Source organism: Microcaecilia unicolor, chromosome 2, assembly GCF_901765095.1.
Source record: "Microcaecilia unicolor chromosome 2, aMicUni1.1, whole genome shotgun sequence".
Classification (NCBI taxonomy): Eukaryota; Metazoa; Chordata; class Amphibia; order Gymnophiona; family Siphonopidae; genus Microcaecilia; species Microcaecilia unicolor.
In genome coordinates, this window is record NC_044032.1 from 337,328,355 (window position 1) to 337,352,421 (window position 24,067).

The 24,067-nt window shown below is 48.8% G+C and overlaps 1 protein-coding gene across 1 annotated transcript in view; it reads right to left on the reverse strand.

The window, feature by feature from the left end:
- The window catches only part of LOC115463669 (protein ZNF783-like), a 58,906-nt gene that overhangs the window by 24,398 nt on the left and 10,441 nt on the right, over positions 1–24,067 (reverse strand). The window contains exon 2 of the mRNA XM_030194377.1: positions 22,316–22,442. Coding sequence (XP_030050237.1) covers positions 22,316–22,442 — 127 coding nt within the window. The remainder of the gene's footprint in view (positions 1–22,315; positions 22,443–24,067) is intronic.

The window sequence follows — 24,067 nt, forward strand, 5'->3', positions numbered from 1 at the left end:
TTTTAAACTAGAAACTGGGGGAAGGCCAACAGTCGTTCAAAAGCGCATGATTCGGAACAAGGTATCTTTCAAAGATATCACCAAATAAAACATGGAAAAGAAAATAAGATGATACCTTTTTTATTGGATATAACTTAATACATTTCTTGATTAGCTTTTGAAGGTTGCCCTTCTTCGTCAGATCGGAAATAAGCAAATGTTGGTAGATGACAGTATATATGAGTGAAACATCAAAGCATGCATGGAGACAGAAGTGAAACATCAAAGCATTTCAGTGACAGTCTAACAGGATGGGGGTGGATAGGTGAGAGTCAGGGAGACAGGAAGGTGATACAATTTACAAAGCAATACAATTTTATGCTTTATAATGGGCGAAAAAACCCCAGATCTTTGTTGTCCTGTCTGGTGGGTGTCAAAATATTTGATCATTCTGACTTCAAAGGTCTTAACGTTCCTGTATTGTTTTAAAGTTCCCTTTCAGGATCCTTACCATAAAATCACTGGTACAGTGTTCTGCTTTTGTAAAGTGCTGTCCCACAGGCGTGACATCTTTGTTGGTACTGGCATTTTTCATATGATGTCTATGTAAATTAAATCTCTTCTTTAGCATCTGACTTGTTTCTCCAATGTAGCAGCCTTCATTGCATTTTTTACATTGAATGATATATACCACATTGGAAGATGAGCATGTGAAAGATTCCTTAATGTTGAATATTTTTCTTTTGTGAATGACCGTGGGGTCCTGTGAGATATTTTGGCATAGTTTGCAGCTGGATATATTGCAAGGATGTGTGCCATTCTTTTCTTTTTGAGTCTGTGTTGGGAGCTTACTTCTAATTAGCTTGTGTTTTAAGCTGGGTGGCAGTCGGAAGGCCACACTCATCCTCCTGGAGTACAGCCTCTACTCCAGGAGGATGAATTTCTGAAAGAGACATTCCCATCCCCACCAGTGCTGGCCTTCCGACAGCCACCCAACTGCTGTTCAAAAATACCATTCTGGAAGCCCAGGCCAGTGTCTATAATTTAGCTATAATGTTCTACTTCAGGTATGCTGCACTATTTCCAACCCCCCCATCTTTCTTTACTACCAGCCACATAAAGGAATTTCTGGCTGGTCACAAACTCTGATGGTGCCTCCCGTTGCTAGGGCAACTCAGCTACCTGGTATACAGTGGTGGAAATAAGTATTTGATCCCTTGCTGATTTTGTAAGTTTGCCCACTGACAAAGACATGAGCAGCCCATAATTGAAGGGTAGGTTATTGGTAACAGTGAGAGATAGCACATCACAAATTAAATCCGGAAAATCACATTGTGGAAAGTATATGAATTTATTTGCATTCTGCAGAGGGAAATAAGTATTTAATCCCTCTGGCAAACAAGACCTAATACTTGGTGGCAAAACCCTTGTTGGCAAGCACAGCGGTCAGACGTCTTCTGTAGTTGATGATGAGGTTTGCACACATGTCAGGAGGAATTTTGGTCCACTCCTCTTTGCAGATCATCTCTAAATCATTAAGAGTTCTGGGCTGTCGCTTGGCAACTCGCAGCTTCAGCTCCCTCCATAAGTTTTCAATGGGATTAAGGTCTGGTGACTGGCTAGGCCACTCCATGACCCTAATGTGCTTCTTCCTGAGCCACTCCTTTGTTGCCTTGGCTGTATGTTTTGGGTCATTGTCGTGCTGGAAGACCCAGCCACGACCCATTTTTAAGGCCCTGGCGGAGGGAAGGAGGTTGTCACTCAGAATTGTACGGTACATGGCCCCATCCATTCTCCCATTGATGCGGTGAAGTAGTCCTGTGCCCTTAGCAGAGAAACACCCCCAAAACATAACATTTCCACCTCCATGCTTGACAGTGGGGACGGTGTTCTTTGGGTCATAGGCAGCATTTCTCTTCCTCCAAACACGGCGAGTTGAGTTCATGCCAAAGAGCTCAATTTTTGTCTCATCTGACCACAGCACCTTCTCCCAATCACTCTCGGCATCATCCAGGTGTTCACTGGCAAACTTCAGACGGGCCGTCACATGTGCCTTCCGGAGCAGGGGGACCTTGCGGGCACTGCAGGATTGCAATCCGTTATGTCGTAATGTGTTACCAATGGTTTTCGTGGTGACAGTGGTCCCAGCTGCCTTGAGATCATTGACAAGTTCCCCCCTTGTAGTTGTAGGCTGATTTCTAACCTTCCTCATGATCAAGGATACCCCACGAGGTGAGATTTTGCGTGGAGCCCCAGATCTTTGTCGATTGACAGTCATTTTGTACTTCTTCCATTTTCTTACTATGGCACCAACAGTTGTCTCCTTCTCGCCCAGCGTCTTACTGATGGTTTGTAGCCCATTCCAGCCTTGTGCAGGTGTATGATCTTGTCCCTGACATCCTTAGACAGCTCCTTGCTCTTGGCCATTTTGTAGAGGTTAGAGTCTGACTGATTCACTGAGTCTGTGGACAGGTGTCTTTCATACAGGTGACCATTGCCGACAGCTGTCTGTCATGCAGGTAACGAGTTGATTGGAGCATCTACCTGGTCTGTAGGGGCCAGATCTCTTACTGGTTGGTGGGGGATCAAATACTTATTTCCCTCTGCAGAATGCAAATAAATTCATATACTTTCCACAATGTGATTTTCCGGATTTAATTTGTGATGTGCTATCTCTCACTGTTACCAATAACCTACCCTTCAATTATGGGCTGCTCATGTCTTGTCAGTGGGCAAACTTACAAAATCAGCAAGGGATCAAATACTTATTTCCACCACTGTAACTTGTTACAAATGTAATTTTACTGAGAAGAGGTATGGCAAGGACACCAATTGCAAGCCTCCAGCACATATGAAAGACCTAATTACAAGTCTCCAGCACATATGCAGCACCTATGATTGGTCCGGGTAGAGGAGAGGTGGATGCTCACCACAGCCTATAAAAACCACGCTGCAGACAAAGAAACCTCTGAAAAACTAGGCATGCTTGGAAAGAGATGTTTCAGATGCGTCCCATGGCCTATTTTTTTCCCGAAGGGGGTGCTCTCCCCCCTTCACAAAACTAATTCTCTATATCTAAGATCTTTCATTTCATTCTTTCTTTCTTTCTCTTCTTTCTCTCTGTTCTGTGACCTTTATATGAGGAATAGACTTTCCTTCCTCCTTTTTCTCTTCTTTATATAATTAGTCTGATTACTTATAATTACCAGAGGTACTGATGTTAGATTCTGTGAGTGTGTTATTATTTTTCCATGACTTGAAACCGATATCTGATGCTGTGCTGGTGGGTGAGTAATAAAGACTTTCTTTTCTCTCATTCTTGGCCTATTTTTTCTGTAATATTTTGTAAGATGTTTAGAGAACAGCAACAAATGCGCAGCCTAGTACACCAGTTATTTATTTATTTATTATTCATTTATATCCCACATTTTCCCACTCATGCAGGCACAATGTGGCTTACAAAAATTAGTTACATTCCATGTATTAAAAAAAAGAGGAAGAGGGGCTTCCAGTGGAGCCATTGACCAAGATGGCTGCTACATGTTGAGCTCTTGAAGCCTCCAATCTTGGTGACCCAGACACTCTCCCTCAACATTATCTATAGCCTCACCCTCAGCTTTTAATCTACTTCCATTAGGAGCGCTTCTGCTTTTTTCTTTGGAGCACAGATTATAGCAGCCTGCAGCATGCGATCATACCCCTCCTCTCGGGGTTGAGGTGGCATTCCAGTCTGGGAGATCAGAGGAAGAGCGAGGCTAGGTGGGATGGACGGCCCGCAGTTTAGCGGCGGGATTGGAGGGCGGCAGAGGTGGAGAGGCGCTAATTGGAGACAGCCAGTATTAAGGCGCCAGAGTGCCGGCCAGCGAGACGGGTTGAACAGACCGTGAATCGCTTTGGGCCCCTGTGTAGATTATTGAAAGAGAGAGAGAGAGAGACAGGCGGACACACCTTGCACCGAGCACTCCCTTGTGTTACTTCTTGGAACTGGACTGGGTGGATGCTGAATGCTTGAGTACACCTCACAGAGCGAAGTGTGTGGACTGTAGCTCCTTGGGCCTTCTGCTTAGTGCAGGTAGCCCAGTTTTCAACCGGGCTGCTTCTCTGGATGTTTTCTGCTTTGATCTTGGGCAGTGCTGAGAGGTACTTCGTTTGGTCTCTACCCTCCAGTGCTGGAGGTGCTCTTCAAGCACAAGCTGCTCATATGCCATCCATTGGAAAAAAAAAGAAAGAAAAAAGGTTTTGTCTTTTTTGTTTTTTTACCTCTGCTCTCTCCCTCCTGGTGGCACTTCTGTGTATATTTGAATACCGACTGAGGCACTGGCCTATTGTTGCTACCTAAGGGGAAGACTGTTTCCATATGGCAGCCCATGGACCCAAAAAAGACAAGGAGAAGACTCATGGAGGACGTTTAAAGATGGCAGAGAAAAGTGCCCCTCCCTCGCCTACAGTGGGCTCTGCACAGGCTTCTGAAATTGTTACAGAGGTCTGCCTAGCTGTGGAACAAGGCCATGGGTATGCAATTACAACAAATTATTGATAAACTGGACAGCATGGAACACTGATTCACTACTTTAACCAAAGATCTTCAGGAGGTTTAACAGAGAGTAGGAGACTTTGACTCAAGAATCTTCATTTGAAATCAAGCGTCTTCAGGATAAAGTTGCTAACCTAGAAAACCGCTCTTGCAGGAACAATTTGAGACTGGCTGGATTGCCAGAATCAGTACAAGACACAGAACTACAGGGATTTCTGGAAGCATGGTTCCCTAGATTCTTACAACATCGAAGTATTGTTAACCCTTTGCATACAGAATGTGCACATCACTTGAGTCCCAAATGATCAACCATGGAACGCCCTAGGGTAGTCATTTTTAGACTGCTCCATTATCATGATAAGATGGAGATATTGTCTGCTCTCTGAAGTGGTAAAACACTGGATTATGAAGGACATAAGATTTCGTGCTTTCAGGACTACTCTACCAAAGTTTCACTCTAGCGTAAACAGTTTTCTCCGCTTTGTGGCCGCCTATACAAACTGCAAATACACTTTAGTCTGTTATAACCAGCTAAACCGTGGGTCCATCACAATGAAGCTTTACAATATTATGACACTGTAGCGGCGGCCCAAGCCTTTGTGGACCAACTGGAACAAGACAGACCGAGCACATCCAAATGACGACTGAGATTTTTTCAGTATTAAGACTGGGGCTTCTATGGTTGTGGGGACGAGGGGGTGTATTCTGCATCATTTCAGCGTTTGTATTTTTCAGCTTAGCAGAACTCTGAGTGTGTGGATAAACCCACATATTTGTTTAGGAACTGGCTGACGGACGGACACCAGAGGGTGGTGGTGAATGGAATTCGCTCGGAGGAGGGAAAGGTGAGTAGTGGAGTGCCTCAGGGATCGGTGCTGGGGCCGATTCTGTTCAATATATTTGTGAGTGACATTGCCGAAGGGTTAGAAGGTAAAGTTTGCCTATTTGCGGATGATACTAAGATCTGTAACAGAGTGGACACCCGGGAGGGAGTGGAAAACATGAAAAAGGATCTGAGGAAGCTAGAAGAATGGTCTAAGGTTTGGCAATTAAAATTCAATGCCAAGAAATGCAAAGTGATGCACTTAGGGAATAGAAATCCACGGGAGACGTATGTGTTAGGCGGGGAGAGTCTGATATGTACGGGCGGAGAGAGGGATCTTGGGGTGATAGTATCCGAGGATTTGAAGGCGACGAAACAGTGTGACAAGGCGGTGGCCGTAGCTAGAAGGTTGTTAGGCTGTATAGAGAGAGGTGTGACCAGCAGAAGAAAGGGGGTGTTGATGCCCCTGTATAAGTTGTTGGTGAGGCCCTACCTGGAGTATTGTGTTCAGTTTTGGAGGCCGTATCTTGTTAAGGATGTAAAAAGAATTGAAGCGGTGCAAAGAAAAGCTACGAGAATGGTATGGGATTTGCGTTACAAGACGTATGAGGAGAGACTTGCTGAACTAAACATGTATACTCTGGAGGAAAGGAGAAACGGGTGATATGATACAGACGTTCAAATATTTGAAAGGTATTAATCCGCAAACGAACCTTTTCCGGAGATGGGAAGATGGTAGAACGAGAGGACATGAAATGAGATTGAAGGGGGGCAGACTCAAGAAAAATGTCAGGAAGTATTTTTTCACGGAGACAGTAGTGGATGCTTGGAATGCCCTCCCGCGGGAGGTGGTGGAAATGAAAACGGTAACGGAATTCAAACATGCGTGGGATAAGCATAAAGGAATCCTGTGCCGAAGGAATGGATCCTCAGGAGCTTAGTCAAGATCGGGAGGCGGGGCTGGTGGTTGGGAGGCGAGGATAGTGCTGGGCAGACTTATGCGGTCTGTGCCAGAGCCGGTGGTGGGAAGCGGGACTGGTGGTTGGGAGGCAGGGATAGTGCTAGACAAACTTGTACGGTCTGTGCCAGAGCCGGTGGTTGGGAGGCAGGGCTGGTGGTTGGGAGGTGAGGATAGTGCTGGGCAGACTTATATGGTCTGTGCCAGAGCCGGTGGTTGGGAGGAGGGGCTGGTGGTTGGGAGGCGGGGATAGTGCTGGGCAGACTTATACGGTCTGTGCCCTGAAGAGCACAGGTACAAATCAAAGTAGGGTATACACAAAAAGCAGCAAATATGAGTTATCTTGTTGGGCAGACTGGATGGACCATGCTGGTCTTTTTCTGCTGTCATCTTCTATGTTACTATGTTTGTTAGAGGTGCTTTTTTTTTTTTAGCTTTAAGTTTTCATGAGCTGTGTTTTTGCTATTTGTGATGTTGTACTTGGATGGGGGAGGGGGAGGTTGAGTGCCTATATATATTTTTTTCTAACTTTATAAAATGGTGTCTGCAGTTGGGGGCACAGAACTTGCACACCTGATGGTGTCCTTTAGGAGAGGGGAGGGTGGGGATCTTATTGTAAGGGATGGGAGAGTGGCAGGGAATCTTGGACTGTCACATGGGAGTATTTGCAGTGGTTGGCTGTCTGGCTGGGGTGGTGGGGGTATTGGTTGGGATACCCCTATCGCTCTGTTAGAGTAGTTTTCAGCTTTCTGTATCACTTGTTCAATGATGTCATGTAATGCCCTTCAATGTTGTGACCTGGAATGTGGGTGGTATTTCCTCACCAACTAAGCAACAGAAATAAGTGCTAAACCAATAAAAGGTGTCCATTGACTTCCTTCAGGAAACACATCTAGATGCTAAGAAGCATCAGAAGCTTTGTCGCTGGTGGGTTGGTTCTTATTTCAAATCTCTAGCTCGGGCCAAAAAGGAGGGTGTCATTATACTAATTAGAAAAGGGATTCAGTTCACTACCCATAAAATTATTCATGATGATGCTGATAGATTTCTGATGGTTTATTTAACTACTGACTGCCAGCCATTGCTCCTTTGTAATGTTTATGCACCAAACAATTACAGTAAAGTCTTTTATAGGCAGATTCTTCATCACCTCCCAAGCTTGGATGGGGTTCCTTTTTTGGTGCAAGAGGATTTTAATGAGGTGGGGGGATCAGAGGTTAGATAGATCACATGGGAAAGCAAGTGGATCCTACCATTTGTCCCGAGGTATTCCACTGCTGAGTGAGGTCCTGGGCTTGGTGGATGTCTGGCGCACTTTACATCCAGTGGATCGAGATTACACCCACTTGCCTTAGACGCATGCCACCATGTCCAGGATTGACAACATTTTAATTTCTCGTGTACAGGCAGCGGAGATTGGACCCATTAATATATCGGACTCTGCTCGCTTGGAGTTCCTTGGGGCGTCTCCACAATCATATCAGTGGAAGTTCCCGGTTTGTCTTTATGGGGGTGGGAGATTTCTAGACTTTATCTTCCAGAAATACCAGATATTTAAGACGCAAATGTTGCTCATGTGGATACTCCTATCTTATATTGGGATACTGCTAAAGCAGTGCTCAGGGGAGAGATCATAGCCTATGTTAGTCACCAAAAGAAAGTCAGGGAAAGGGAGCTACCCCTTTTGGAAAGGGAGGTTACATGCTTGAAACGTCTTTATAGGATCCACTACAATGCTTAGGTCAAAACTCAGCTTTTAGAGTTGCAACATACCCTAAACAAATTGATTCATCACACCACCCAAAAATCACATTTATTTTAAATATCAGCTATGCAAGCATGCAAATAAGAGCAGTAGATTGCTAGCCTGCTTGGCTCACCCTCATAAGGGTCCATTTAAGACTGATGCTCTGTACTCCTCCAACAGGATTCTGGAAAATAGGTATACTCAAATTAATCGTATTATGAGAGATTAATATGCTTAATTGTATTCATCCCCTGATCCTCCCCCGTTTGAAAGTTCTATGTATTTCACTGGTTTGGATCTTTCACGACTAGGTCCAGAAAGTTTGACTATACTAAATGCCCCTTTTGGAGCAGGGTTTCTTGGGCTATACAGAGGGGACCTCCTGCACTTGATGGCTACAGAGGGGAATTTTATAAGATGCTGAGGGAGGAGGTCACGTGATGCGCTGCGAGTGAAGGCTGTGTTGCCGATTAGCTCCGGGGTCCCCGCTCTGTCTGCAGCCCCACAGTGACTGATATTGCAAGTTATTAAAAACTTTTTACCTTTGATATGCTGTGGTAACAGCGTATGGACCAGTATCTGGTCTCGATGCCAGTCGGGAGCTCGAAAAAAGCAGTTAAAGCGGAGCAGGAGAAGGCGGTCGTGCCTGGCGGAGAATCCAAGATGGCACTCGGTGCGCCCAGCGCGGAAGGAGAGTTTTCAGAGAAACAGATGGCGCAGATTACTACTGTGCTGGGCGCAGCATTGGAGCCGAGGTTTGTCTCGTTGAATGGGCGGTTTGAGAAGTTAGATGCCCCGTTACTGGAATCTACTAACAGGTTGACGGAAGCGGAGCGGAGGGTGTCGGGTCTTGAGAACACGTGGACCAGAACGGAGCCTGAGCTGGTGAAACTGAAAGAGCAATTGCAAGCGCAGCATGATAAAATTGAGGACTTGGAGAACAGGGCTCGGAGGAGCAATTTGCGTATCGTGGGTCTGCCGGAGAGGCTGCCTGAGAAAAATCTGAGTTTCCTCCTGGAGCAGTGGTTTGCTAAGTAATTTGCTTTATCAGACAGTTATGGGCCTTTGTGTATTGAAAGGGCCCATTGGCTGGGGCGGCTGAAAGGAGACAATAAAAGGCCACGAGTTGTGATTGTAAAGATACACAATTACTCTCACAAAGAGGAAATTTTACTTGGCTACAGGTCGAAACGGGATTCCTTGAGTATGAAGGAGAGGTGATTCGCATCTTTCAAGATTACTCTGCGGTGGTGCAGGAGAGGCGGAGCAGGTTCCATCCCATCTGCACCTCCTTGGTGGAAAATAAAATACGATTTATGTTGATTTATCCTGCTATTTTGAAGGTTCACCACGAAGGCACCTGGTCGTCATTTGATTCGGTACAGGGAGCTATGGAGTTTCTGAATCAGACTGGGAGGGCGTCCCCAGCAGAAGAAAGAGTTAAGAAATAGAAGGCTGCAGAGTATGAGCCTTCAGTGATTGCTTTACAGTGAGCAGTGTCTATTGTCATCATTGGACATTTTTCCATATCGGATTTCTATTAACATTGAGTGACCAGATGCTCGACCGAGTTTCTACAGGCTGGTGATGGGGCGGGGACCTCAGCATCTTGTGACTGTTCTTGAGATGGGTATTTTCCCTTCCAGGTTTTGGGGAAAGTTATTGGGAGGGTGGGTGGAGGGGGGATGGGGGGAGGGGCACAGAGAGTGCAGAAGGGTGGGGGAAGAGTTTTGGGGAGGGGGGGTTGGTATGGATGTGAAGGAGTCTATGTGATTTGGATGTGGGTGGTTTTGTTCTGGGGTTTAGGAGTAGATAGGAAGACATGTGTGTTCTTTTTCTTCCAGGGGGGTCTGATATATATGGATATCAGCACGAATCTTGAGATCTACACTGTTCTGTGTGTTCTGGTTACCTGGGATCCGGGGGGGGGAGGCTGGGACCCTCGGATTTATGGACTTGAGGGGCTGTTGCATTCACCTTACTTGGGTTGGGATGTCTAATTGCAGAATTGTTACTTGGAATGTAGGGGGAATAACCTCCCCTATTAAAAGAACAAAGATATTGTCTCATTTGAAACGGCTTAAGGCTGATATAGCATGTCTTCAAGAGACTAGACTCTCAGAATCGGAACATGCTAAGTTACAACCGAACTGGGTGGGACAAGTCTTTTCTGCATCATCGGGGGGTAGAAGGAGTGGCGTAGCCATTTTACTTCACAAGAAGCTGGCAGTGTCCTCTGAGTTACTCCTACGGGATCCCCTGGGTCGTTATCTATTGCTAAAGTTGTGGTTACAGGGGAGGGAAGTGTATCTGCTATCCGTATATGCGCCAACCCCATATGACAAAATTTTTTTCCCAGAATTGTTAAAGGTTCTTGTACCTTATCAGGGTAAAAACATTATTTTAACTGGTGATATGAACTCCCTTTAGGATCCTGAAATTGATAGCACGGGAGTTAGAAGTACTGGGGTGATGGGTGGGCCAGATCTGGGGATGTTGGGAGTGTTCGTGACCTTCCTAGATCTGGTGGATGCGTGGCGGGTGTTACATCCGGAGGAACGGGACTATTCTCACATGTCACGGGCACATGGGTCGTGGGCACGACTGGATTATGTCTTTGTCTCTTCTCTCCTCTTTCCTAGTGTGGTAGCATCTCAAGTGGAAGAGGTGATTATAGCAGATCATGCCCCTGTTTGGGTAGATTTAAAGCCGCATGGTAGTTTTCGGCTGGTTCAGACTTGGCAATTCCCAGGTTATATGGCTAAAGATAAAGATTTTCAGGATTTTCTTCTGGGAAAATGGGACGAATATGTTTTACATAATGAACAACATAAAACGAACCCCCAGCTATTTGGTGTGCAGCGAGGGCTGTACTCTGAGGAGATATCGTTTCTTATGTGTCCGCGTGGCGTAAGAAGGTGGCAGCTAGTCTTGTAAATCTTCAGGGGCAGCTGAGGAGGGTTAAGCGTCTCAGTCTGCAATTTCCCACTCAAGCTAACAAAGATGCATATGTGGCGTTACAAGTGTCCATTAATACTTTGCTGCATGAGCACATACAGCGTAGGTGGCTCTTTAATAAATTTCGCTTTCACCGATTTGGAAATCGGACTGGAGGGACGCTGGCCCGATTGGTGAAGACTAAAGGGGGTTCGCGGACCATTACGGCCTTGAAAGATGGTAAAAGAGTGGTAGTCAATAGGCCGGATCGTTTTGATGCAGATATTAAAAGAACATTTTCAGAATATATATAAACGGGGAGGGCCTGTGGATCGGGATGCGGTGGTGGATTTCCTGGCTCAAGCGGGGCTGCCTAAGTTGTCACCAGAGGCTGTGATGGAATTGGACACCCCATTGCGGATGTGAGAGTTACAGCACGCGATTAAGGGGCTTCGGCCTTTTACAGCGCTGGGGGAGGATGGCTTCTGGGGAGAATTTTTTAAACTGTTGCAGATACCCATTGGAGGGGCCTTGCTTGATTATTTTCAGTCTATTATTCAGGTCAAGTTTCCGGGTACAGAAAACACAGCTCTTATCTCGCACCTGTTAAAACCGGGTCATCCTTCGGATGAACCTGCATCTTACCGACCGATTTCACTGATCAATGTGGATATCAAGCTCCTAGCAAAGGTCCTGGCAAGTAGATTGACCACTCCGATCAAAGAGTTGATATGTGTGGCGCAGGTAGGCTTTATTCCTGGGCGGCACTCTGTTGTGCATGTTTGGCAAATTCTTCTGGCTATGGCGCAGGGCAGGTATGCTCAGTCACCGATGTTAGTGGCCAGCTTGGACGCAGCTAAGGCATTTGATCAGGTTGACTGGAGGTATTTGTTTCATGTCCTGGACTGGGTGGGTTTGCCCCAAGGTTTCTTGAGGGCCATAGAGGCGCTATACTCTGGCATGGCTGCGCAAGTAATAGTGAATGGGATTAGATCGGAGTCATTTGAAGTGCAACGGGGTACGAGACAGGGGTGTCTCCTGTCTCCGCTCCTTCTTGATCTGTCGCTGGAGCCGCTACTGCGGATGATCAATAAGATGCCGGAGATACGGGGAATTGATATAGGAGGGGAGAAGCTTAGAGCGCTTGCTCACGCAGATAATATCATGCTATTGCTGATGAACCCTCAGGTATCACTGCCTTATGTCTTGAATGTGATGGATCATTATGGCACATTATCTGGGTTTTCCCTGAATCTTCAGAAATGCTACGCGACGGCTTTAAACGATGATGTTATATACTCTTAGAAAGGCACATTTCCCTTCCAGTGGGAGACGGAGGCATTAAAATACCTGGGAGTTTGTCTTCCTCGAGATCTTACCTTGTTATATGAGCGGAATGTTAAAGGGCTCCTGGAGATGACCAAGAAACAGTTGATGTTGTGGCAAGCATTACCTCTATCGCTATGGGGGAAGATAGCATTATTTTATATGATGATTGTGCCCAAATGGTTGTATGCGTTTCAACAGCTGCCTTTATTTCTTAAAAAGCGGGATGAGCGGAAGCTTGGCAAAATGTTGCAGTCCTACTTGTGGAAAGGGAAGCGTCCTCGACTCCCGTTATCCATGATTTCCACCCCTAAGGAATATGGTGGTATGGGGCTTTTGGATCTTCGCGCGCTGACAGTGGCATGCTCCATATTAATGATTGGTTCCAAGGTTCGTCGGATTTTTCCTTAACAACGGCGGAAACCACTATTTTCCCAGGACTGCATTTTAGCCACTTGTTACACTCGGGGAGTAGACTCCCGAAGGAGGCTTTGCGACGGCATCCACTGTTGGGGTCATTGAGAGCCACATGGAGATGGTGGAGAAACACATAGCCCGAGGCTGTGTTGAACCTGGCCCCCAAATATTCTAGAGATTGCGAGGGGGTCAGGTAACTTATGGTCATATTGACGACCCAGCCCAGAGATTGAAGGACTGAAACCACTCTGGCTGTAGCTAGATGACTCTCTTTTTCTGAGTCTGCTCTGATGAGCCAGTCGTCTAGGTACGGGTGCACCCGGATACCCTCTCGCCTGAGAAAGGCAGTTACTACCACCATTACCTTGGAGAAGGTTCGGGGAGCTGTGGCGAGGCCAAAAGGCAAGGCCCGAAACTGGAAATGTTTTCCCAACACCGCAAACCGCAGAAACTTCTGGTGCGGGGGCCAAATTGGTATGTGCAAGTAAGCTTCTTTCAGGTCCAGAGACATGAGAAACTCTCCTGGCTGTACCGCCGCAATGACGGAGCGCAGGGTTTCCATGTGAAAATGCCACACTCTTAAGGACTTGTTTAGCTCTTTTAAGTCCAGGATCGGGCGAAAAGACCCACCTTTCGTGGCATCACAAAGTAAATGGAGTAGCGGCCTAGACCTTGTTCGGCGGGAGGCACCGAGGTCACAGCCCCTATCTGGCACAGACTGTGCAAAGTCTCCTCTACCATCGCCCGTTTGGCGGCAGAACCGCATCGGGACTCCACAAACACGTCTCTCACCAGGGCATCGAATTCTATTCGGTATCCATCTCTGATCAGGTCCAAGACCCACTGATCTGCGGAGATTTTGGCCCACTCCTCGAAAAAGAGGGAAAGTCTTCCTCCGATGACAGAAAACGAGGAGGGGGCCGGCGCACCATCATTGAGAGGGTCGCCCCTGAACTCCAGGCCTTGAACCAGCAGCTGCAGAACGTTTGTCCGAGCGAAAGGAGTTTCTCTGCTGAAAGCGGGCACACGAAGTGAACCCAGCAGCACGCCCCGGGCGGTACCTTCTAGCTTCACGGAAGCGAGGTATGTAAGAGGAGCGGACCGCCTGACCGTTAGAGGAAGGCTTCGGCCTATCTTCGGGCAAGCGCTGAGGTTTGGAATCCCCCAGGCCTTTAATGATGTTTTCCAGCTCCTCACCAAACAGGAGAAGGCCTTGAAAGGTCAACTTCACCAACCTTTGCTTAGAGGCCATGTCCGCCGCCCAATGTCATAGCCAAAGATTGCGGTGAGCCGCCACTGCTACAGCCATTTGTTTAGCCGAGCTCTGACCATATCATAAAGGCGGCAGCCAAAAAGGACAAGGCCGACTCCATCCGCGGAGCCATTTCCGATAAGGTCTCTGCTCCATCACCGGGCTGTTCCACTGCCTGCTGTAACCAAGCCAGGCAGGCTCTAGCAGCATAACAACTGCATGCAGACGCCCGAACAGTGAGACCTGCCAAATCAAAGGACCGCTTCAGAGCTGAATCAAGCCTGCGGTCTTGAATATCCTTCAGGGCAACACCTCCTTCAACAGGGAGGGTAGTTCTCTTTGTCACAGCCGTGACCAGGGCATCCACTTTAGGCATTGCAAAGCGAGCCAAATGTTCCTCACTCAGAGGGTATAATTGCCCCATAGCCCTGGCAACCTTCAAAGGTCCCTCGGGGTCAGCCCACTGAGCCGAAATAAGCTCTTGGATGGAGTCATGCAAAGGAAAGACTCGAGCAGGCTTTCTGGTACTAGCCATCCTTGGATTAACAGAGGAGACTGTGCCACTCCCTGGATCTTCAATCGAGAGGGCTTGTAAGGCATCTGAAATAAGCACTGGCAGCTCCTCGCGGTGGAAAATCCTCACCGCAGACGGATCATCAAGCTCCTGTGGCAATTCTGCACCTGACTCTGGCTCCTCAGCCCAAGAAGTTCTGCCAGACCCCTCAGAACCCTCATAGCCCGACCACGGGGGGGGGGGAAGGGGGGTGCGCCACACTCAGAAGGGGAAGGTAAAATTATGTATCATACCTGATAATTTTCTTTCCATTAATCATAGCTGATCAATCCATAGACTGGTGGGTTGTGTCCATATACCAGCAGGTGGAGATAGAGCAATCCTTTTGCCTCCCTATATGTGGTCATGTGCTGCCGGAAACTCCTCAGTATGTCGACATCCAAGCTCCATCCGTAGGACTCAGCACTTAGAGAATTACACCCACAAAGGGACACTCTGCCCAGCTCACCACCGCCGAAACGGGGGAGGGGAATTAACCCAGCTCATCCCCACACAAGTGGGGGAGGGGAATCCGTCCAGCTCATCCCCGCGGAGCGGGGGAGGGACACCACACCCGCCGATGCGGGGGGATCTGGCTTATCCTGCAACCGCAACCGCGGGAGGAGCTGACTGACCCTAACACCGCCGAAGCGGGAGGGGTACAAAGCTGCCCTACTGCCGCACGAAGCGGGAGGGAGCGCCGGCAGAATTTATGTCTCAATCCAGCCCCGTAAAACGGAGGGGAGAGGAATGCAGCAGCTCACTGTAACACAAATTCGTCTCAACTCTTGAAGAATCCATTGAAAAACTTGAACACGAAGTCCTCCTGAACAGGACTGAAGACTAAACTTGAACCTGAAATGCAACCAGAATATAAACAATACAGATATCTGGGAGGGGCTATGGATTGATCAGCTATGATTAATGGAAAGAAAATTATCAGGTATGATACATAATTTTACCTTCCATATCATCATGCTGATCAATCCATAGACTGGTGGGATGTACCGAAGCAGTACTCACCCAGGGCGGGACATTGAAATCCCTGACCTCAACACTGAAGCTCCAAACCGGGCCTCCGCCCGAGCAGCCACAGCCAAGCGGTAATGCCTGGAGAAGGTATGGGCCGATGCCCAAGTTGCCGCCTTGCAAATCTCTTCCAAGGAGATGGACCCGGCCTCTGCCATCGAGGCCGCCTGAGCTCTAGTGGAGTGAGCCTTCAGCTGGATAAGCGGCACCTTCCCCGCGGCCACATAAGCCGCTGCAATGGCTTCCTTGACCCATCTTGCCACTGTAGGCTTAGAAGCCTGCAGACCCTTACGAGGACCTGCAAACAGGACAAACAGATGATCCGATTTCCGGAAATCATTGGTCACTTCCAAGTATCTGATGATGACTCGTCTCACATCCAGATATTTGAGAGCAGAGTATTCCTCTGGGTAGTCCTCCCTACGAAAGGAAGGGAGACAGAGCTGCTGATTCACATGGAAGCGAGAAACAATCTTGGGCAGGAAGGAAGGCACTGTGCGAATAGTCACTCCTGCCTCAGTGAACTGCAGAAAAGGCTCTCGACATGAGAGTGCCTGGAGCTCGGAAACTCTTCTGGCTGAAGTGATAGCCACCAAAAAGACTGCTTTCAACATCAGGTCTTTCAGAGATGCCCTAGACAAGGGTTCAAAAGGCGGCTTCTGCAAGGCTCTTAGCACCAGGTTGAGATTCCACGCAGGCACCACTGAGTGCAGAGGAGGGCGCAGGTGATTAACTCCCTTGAGAAAGCGCACCACATCTGGCTGCGAAGCCAGGGAAGCACCCTTCAGGCGGCCCCTGAAGCAAGACAGAGCCGCTACCTGGACTTTAAGGGAACTGAGCGACAGGCCTTTCTCCAGACCTTCTTGCAGGAACGCCAACACTGAAGAAATTGGAGCAGTGAAGGAAGAAAGTGAGCCTGCTTCACACCACGCTGCAAAGGTACGCCAAACCCTGGCGTAAGCAGTAGAAGTAGAGCGCTTCCTCGCTCTCAGCATAGTGGCGATGACCTTGTCTGAGAAGCCCTTCTTTCTCAGACGCTGCCGCTCAATAGCCAGGCCGTAAGACCAAAGGGGGAGGGATCCTCCATCACCACGGGACCCTGATGTAACAGGCCCTGCTCCACTGGCAGCCGCAGAGGATCGTCGACTGAGAGCCTGATCAAGTCCGCATACCAGGGACGTCTGGGCCAGTCCGGACCCACCAGGATTATCCGGCCCGGATGCTTTGCCACCCGGTCTAGCACCCTGCCCAACATGGGCCAGGGCGGGAACACATAGAGAAGCTCTTGTGTCGTCCACTGTTGGAGAAGAGGCATCTACTCCCAGGGATTGAGGGTCCCGTCCTCTGCTGAAAAAGCGCGGCACTTGGCAATTGGCCGATGATGCCATCAGATCTAGGCTCGGCTGGCCCCAGCGCTTCGTGATGTCCAAGAACGCCTGAGCAGATAGCTGCCACTCTCCGGGCTCCAAGGTATGGCGACTGAGAAAGTCCGCCCTGACATTCATGACTCCGGCAATGTGGGCCGCTGACAGCTGTTCCAGGTTCGCTTCCGCCCCCTGGCATAGATTCATGGCCTCCTTGGCTAGAGGGGCGCTCTTGGTACCTCCCTGGCGGTTGACATAGGCTACAGCCGTGGCATTGTCCGACAGGACCCGTACTGGCTTCAACGCCAGTACCGGGATGAACTCCAAAAGCGCCAACCGAATGGCTCCGAGTTCCAGGAGGTTGATAGACCACTTTGCCTCTGCAGGAGACCAGAGCCCCTGCGCTGTCCTTCCCAAGCAGTGGGCTCCCCAGCCCGACAAAGAGGCGTCCGTCGTGACGACAATCCACTCTGGGGTCACCAGAGGCATTCCTGCAGACAACTTGTCTGTCTGCATCCACCAGCTCAGCGCCTTGCGCACTGCTGGGTCCAAGGGAAGGCGCACAGCATAATCCTCCGACATCGGAGTCCAGCGCTGCAGCAGAGAGAGTTGTAGTGGTCTCATATGAGCCCTGGCCCAGGGCACTACCTCCATCGTGGCCGTCATAGAGCCCAACAGCTGCACATAGTCCCAAGCCCGAAGAGGAGAGGCTACTAGGAACTGGTCCACCTGAGCCTGAAGTTGGCAATCCGATTGTCTGGCAGGAACCACTCTGCCCACTTGGGTGTCGAATCGAACTCCCAGATACTCCAGGGACTGAGTCGAGCGCAGCTGGCTCTTCTCCCAGTTGATGATCCACCCCAGGGAGCTCAAAAGAGCAACCACCCGATCCACAGCTTTGCCGCACCTCTGCATAAGAGGGGGCTCGGATCAACCAGTCGTCCAGATAAGGATGGACTTGTACTCCTGTCCTTTCGCAGGAAGGCCGCGATGACCACCAATTACTTGGAGAAGGTCCGCGGAGCATGTAGCCAACCCGAAAGGGAGGGCTCTGAACTGGAAGTGTCGGCCCAGGACGCAAAACGCAGAAAGCGGTGATGAGGAGGCAAGATGGGAATATGCAGGTACGCTTCCTTGATGTCCAAGGAAGCCAAGAACTCTCCTGCCTTCACTGCCGCTATAACAGAGCGGGAGAGTCTCCATGCGAAAGCGCCGCACTTTCAAGGCCCGATTGACCCCTTTGAGGTCGAGGATAGGCCGGACAGAACCTCCTTTCTCTGGTACCACAAAGTAAATGGAGTAACGTCCCTTGCCAATCTGATTTTCTGGCACCGGAACGACCGCACCCAGGCGTATCAGGTTGTCCAAGGTCTGCTGCACTGCCACAGCTTTGACCGGAGACTTGCAGGGAGAGAGTACAAACCCGTCTCTTAAGGGTCGGCAGAACTCTAACTTGTAGCCGTCTCTGATGACTTCCAGCACCCAAGCGTCTGAAGTTACTCTGGTCCACTCGCCCAAAAACGAGGACAGGCGTCCTCTAATCTGCACTGGGCCATGGACCAGGACCCCGTCATTGGGTACGAGACCCTGGGGGAGGACCGGAGGGCGTACCTCCGGGACGGCGGTCTCTGCGAAAGGAATGCTGCCTGGGGGAGAAGTTCCTTTTGAAGGAAGAGGGGGCAGAGGAGCCCGACTTGCCCGGGCGGTACCGACGGGCTTCCTGAAACCGTCCTCTGGAGATACCGGGGCGAGCACTAGCCCGAGCCCTGACCTCTGGTAACCTCTTGCCCTTAGACGTGCCGAGATCGGTCACGATTTTGTCCAGCTTGACCCCAAAGAGCAGCTTGCCTTTAAAAGGCAACTTAGCCAGGCGGGACTTAGAGGCATGGTCCGCAGACCAAAGCCAGCGCCGCGCAGAGACTGTCTGAGCCATGCCTTTAGCCGAGGCTCTCAAGACATCATACAGTAAGTCTGCCAAATAAGCCAAGCCCGATTCCAGGGCCGGCCAGTCAGCCCTCAAGGAAGGATCCGAGGGGGAAGCCCGCTGCACCATCGTCAGGCACGCCCTGGCCACATAGGAGCCGCAAACTGAGGCCTGCAAACTTAAGGCAGCCGCCTCGAAGGACGACCTTAAAGCCGCTTCCAATCTTCTGTCTTGGGCGTCCTTTAGTGCCATGCCACCTTCCACCGGCAACGCCGTTTTCTTAGTCACCGCAGTGATTAAAGAATCCACGGTAGGCCAAATAAAGGCCTCACGTTCACTTTCAGGCAAAGGATAGAGGTGGGACATAGCCCTAGCCACTTTGAGGCTCGCTTCCGGGACATCCCATTGAGCCGAAATTAAGGTGTGCATGGCATCATGCACGTGGAAGGTTCTAGGCGGGCGCTTCGTCCCCAGCATAATGGCAGAGCCAACAGGGGCTGAGGGAGAGACGTCCTCTGGCGAGTAAATCTTCAAAATGCTCATGGCCTGCAGTAACAGGTTGGGCAAATCCTCTGAGCGAAAGATCCGCGCTGCAGAGGGGTCATCCGCTCCATCCGAGCGGGAATCCGTCTCCTCCAAGGAATCCCCAAAGGACCGTTGGGAGAACTCAGATATGCTGCCCTCATCTACATCAGAGGAAACAGCGTCCTCTAAGGCCTGGGAATCCACCCGAGGGCGTTTACTTCCGGGGGCCTCAACCGCGTTATCAGACAAGGGAGAAGGGGCAGCGTTTTGCATAAGGAAGGCCTGATGCAGCAGCAAAATAAACTCGGGGGAGAAACCCCCCAGACTGTGAATTTCAGCAGCCTGGGCCACAGCCCTAGACGCACCTCTCAACCAGCGCTCGCAAGAGCGGGGGAGCAACATGCTGCGCATCCAAGATGGCGTCCGGCGCGACACTCTGCGAAGGAGCCGCGCGGGAAGAACGGCGCTTAACTTTAGCCGCTTTTTTTGCCGTCGCCCAAATCAAGGGCGGCCATGGCATGAACGTCTCCCAGCTCAAGGGCGGCCCAAGAAGAAGCCGTCCGAGCAGAGTGGCCGGCCAAGATGGCGGAGGCGAGCAGCGGGGGATGGGCGTTTATGGCGGGAAAAACCGCCGCACCGGAGAAAGACCCGGGACACTGACCGGGCTCCAAACTGACACCCACCAAGGGCGAATCAGACTTTAAAACCCCCGCTAGAAGCGCACACAGCGGTCCGGGGAGCGATTCTTCGCGCCCTCGCCCTCCGACGCCATAGGCCACGTGGAGATGAATCGGGGAACCCCCTGCCCGCTATAAAAAGGTAAAAATTACCTGCTTCTCGCTCCGAGCTGTAACGACCTGGTGTCCCAGTGAGTAGCTGCAATAAACGTTTAAATAAACGTCGAAATAAACGCCCTTAAGGATGTCCAAAATTTTTTTTTTTTTAACGGAGCCAGCGGGAGGGGGGAGAAAAGGAGGGACCTGGCGCCACCAGGTTTGCACTTGCTCAAGAAGAGCCCTCAACCCCAGGCACTCAACAAAACCTAAAAATTAGGCTTGGAGGCCTAGCCAGAGCTGCTGCTGTGTGTGACCACCACCTGCTGAGATAGAGAACATACTGAGGAGTTTCCGGCAGCACATGACCACATATAGGGAGGCAAAAGGATTGCTCTCTATCTCCACCTGCTGGTAGATGGACACAACCCACCAGTCTATGGATTGATCAGCATGATGATATGGAATTAGCCCTTCTGCGTTTATCAGGAGGATAAGAAACAGGCAAAGCCAACTCCAAAAGGCCAGGATCCAACGGGGGAGGGGGGGGGCAGGCAGAGGGTCCGAAGAACCCTGTGGAAGAGCTCTTTTAAACATGTACGCCCTATGCAGCATTAAAAACAAAATCAGGGGAGAAAGCCGCTCCCTGACCGCCCGGATCCTGCCCAGGGCTATCAGCTCTATTATTAGCCTCACTCAGAGGACCCCCCCCCCCCCCCCGGATTCAGGGCTCTCCTTCGCAACGGAGGCCGTGCCATGTGGAAAATCCAAAATGGCGTCCGCTGCCAGCTCAGAGCGCAAAAGATCGCCGCTCACCATGCTCTGGCCGGCTCTACTGTCTGTACAGCACGAATTACAGAGCCCCGCTGCTGATTTGCGCTTGCCATATTTAGAACAGCGCTTTACAGTCTCCGCAGCCATCGCCGAAAATGGCGGTAAAATTAAAAAATGGCGGTTCGTGCCAAAAACGTCACGATCGCGGGCTCACCCCAGAGGAGTCAGAAAACACTCTTACCTCACTAGACCGAGTATCACAGCTCTGGTCCTGCAGAAGAATCTCAAGAAAAAAACCTCTTTTCCAAGATCGCTGCGCTAAAGCGCAACGCGACTTTAATTATTTATTTTACGCTGTGAGGAAAGCAGAGGCAAAAGAGGTAAATAAAAACACTCCGGAGGCTCAGATAAGTGGGAAAGGCAGGGAAAGGCGAACCAATGTGCCTGCATCCACTGAGTGGGAAAGGACAGGGAAAAGCAAGCTAATATGTCCACATCCACGGGGGCATGGGTAAGCAGGGAAAGGGCTGACCTATGTGCCTTCAAAGTGAAGCTGCTATAGCCTCTAACACCCCGGCTAACAACTGGCAAGCCAGGAGCCACCCCCAGGCAGATTTTTGATGGAGCTCGAAGAAGCTGCAGCCACCCTGCTTGGGGAGATAGAGAATACTGAAGAGGCAGTGGAGCTAGCTGGCCATGAGGCACATGAGTGCTCTCTATCTTTCCCTGCTGGTTGATGGACACAACCCCTACGTAATGGCTTCACCTGCTTGATGACAAGGAAATGGACATTTTAAGTTCGATATAAAAAGAAGTGAGAAGTACATTACAGAGAGGGACATTATAAGCATTTAAAAAAATATATAAAAATTGACAAGGGCGGTTGGGGGCTGTCGATGATTATAACTGATCAGGCATATCAAATTGAAATCTGTGTGCCTTGGTGACTGTATGAGATTCCCCCTTATCATAATAATTTGGTGACCAGTTGAGTTTTGTTCTACCATCTAGTTTGGGGTATATATTTCTAGGATAAGCAGCATAAATTGAATTGTACTGTTTTGGGATCTTGCCATGTACTTATAACCTGGATTGGCCACTGTTGGAAACGAGAAGCTGGGCTTGATGGACCTCCGGTCTGATCCAGTATGGCAACACTTATGTTCTTATGTTAGTAAATGTTATGAATAATACAGCCGTTAGAAGTGATATGCTGCTAAAAAGTTTAGGTTCAGCACTAATAGGAAAAACTATGCCGAGTCAGACTAAGATGCTAGATCCGATGCCCCTTTGGTCTGACTCAGCATGACACATCTTATGTTCTTATAGAAACACTGAAAATATGTTCAAGAAATAGATATTAGTTAATAAATAAATCCTGCAGGGATAAACATATTTACCTTGCAATATCAGGAAGCTGTGAATCTCCTTGATAACCTTCTTGTACAGCTCCTTCTGCCATTCTCTCAAAATGTCCCACTCTACTTCCAAGAAATAAGCAGCGACATTATTGAATGTGACTGATGCCTGTGTAAAGATAACACAGTTAGGGTAGTTAGTAGAAATTAAGCCCGTTTGTATAATATTTCCCTATAGTTCAATTTCTACTACTACTACTACTACTTAACATTTCTAAATTTCTCTTTCTTTATTGGCTGAAGACAGAAGATCCGTGTGATTTTTCACATCATTTAGATCAGGGGTCTCCAACCTTAGTCCTTGAGAACCGAAACCCAGTCAAGTTATAAATTCCCCGATAAATATGCATGAGATCTATCTGCATGCACTGCTTCCATTTTATACAAATAGATCCCCTGCATATTCATTGGTGAAATCCTGAAAACTCGACTAGGCTGCGGCCATTAAGGGCCAAGGTTGGACACCCTCAATTTAGACAGAAGCCAATAAACTACAGAGGCCTGTGTACCACAACTTTAGAAAAAAGTTAGTAAGCAAAACTACCAACCACTGACCCTGCACTCCAAAGCTTCTGATTCTGCTTTCTGATCAAGCAAGCCTGGGCAGACTACACGCTATCACTGGATCAGTGAAATTGGATATGTGAAGCCAGACTAATTGAACAACTGGAAAGCACACGGTATATGAGAGACAAAAGACTGAAAATACTATAAAGTCAGGACTTTTATTATTATTCTTGTGACAATGTCGTTTAATCCCTAGTACATGGGTTTCCAGGAAGAAATCTTCACTGAGGTTTTATCAATAAGGGGCCTATAAAGTACATATATTCTAATTCTCAACTTCTTAAAGAAAAAGACTTTTGCTAATAAATAAAAGCTTAACAACTCATGAGTGACTACATCAATCAGAAATATAATTAACTGCAAATAGAACACCCTTAATGCCTTCCATTCATCTTCATTACAACATGAGGTGAACTCTATATATGGTGCCCAAAAAAAGCGCTATTCTATAAGTCGCACATAAAGCTAGGCACGGTTTATAGAATAGTGTTTAGGCACTGCCATTTGCACCAATGAAAACCTGGTGGAAATGCCCGCACCTCAATTTTCACACCGAACCCCAATTACACACATAACTCAAAACCACACCCCCGATCCACCCCAAAACACTCATGGCCCTCCCATTTCACACCCTTCCTGGGCTGCACATAAATATCAATTAAATCTAATTAGTGCCAATAAATGCTTGTTAAAAAGCCAATTACTACTACTACTACTACTACTTAACATTTCTAGAGTGCTACTAGGGTTACGCAGCGCTGTACAATTTAACAAAGAGAGACAGTCCCTGCTCAAAGAGCTTACAATCTAATAGACAAGTGAACGGTCGGTCCGATAGGGGCAGTCAAATCGGGGCAGTCTGGATTCACTGAACGGTAAGGGTTAGGTGCCGAACGCAGCATTGAAGAGGTGGGCTTTAAGCAAAGACTTGAAGACGGGCAGGGAGAGGGCTTGGCGTAAGGGCTCAGGAAGGTTGTTCCAAGCATAGGGTGAGGCGAGGCAGAATGAGCGGAGCCTGGAGTTGGCGGTGGTGGAGAAGGGTACTGAGAGGAGGGATTTATCCTGTGAACGCAGGTTACGGGCGGGAACGTAAGGGGAGATGAGGGTAGAAAGATAGTGAGGGGCAGCAGACTGAGTGCATTTGTAGGTAAGAAGGAGAAGCTTGAA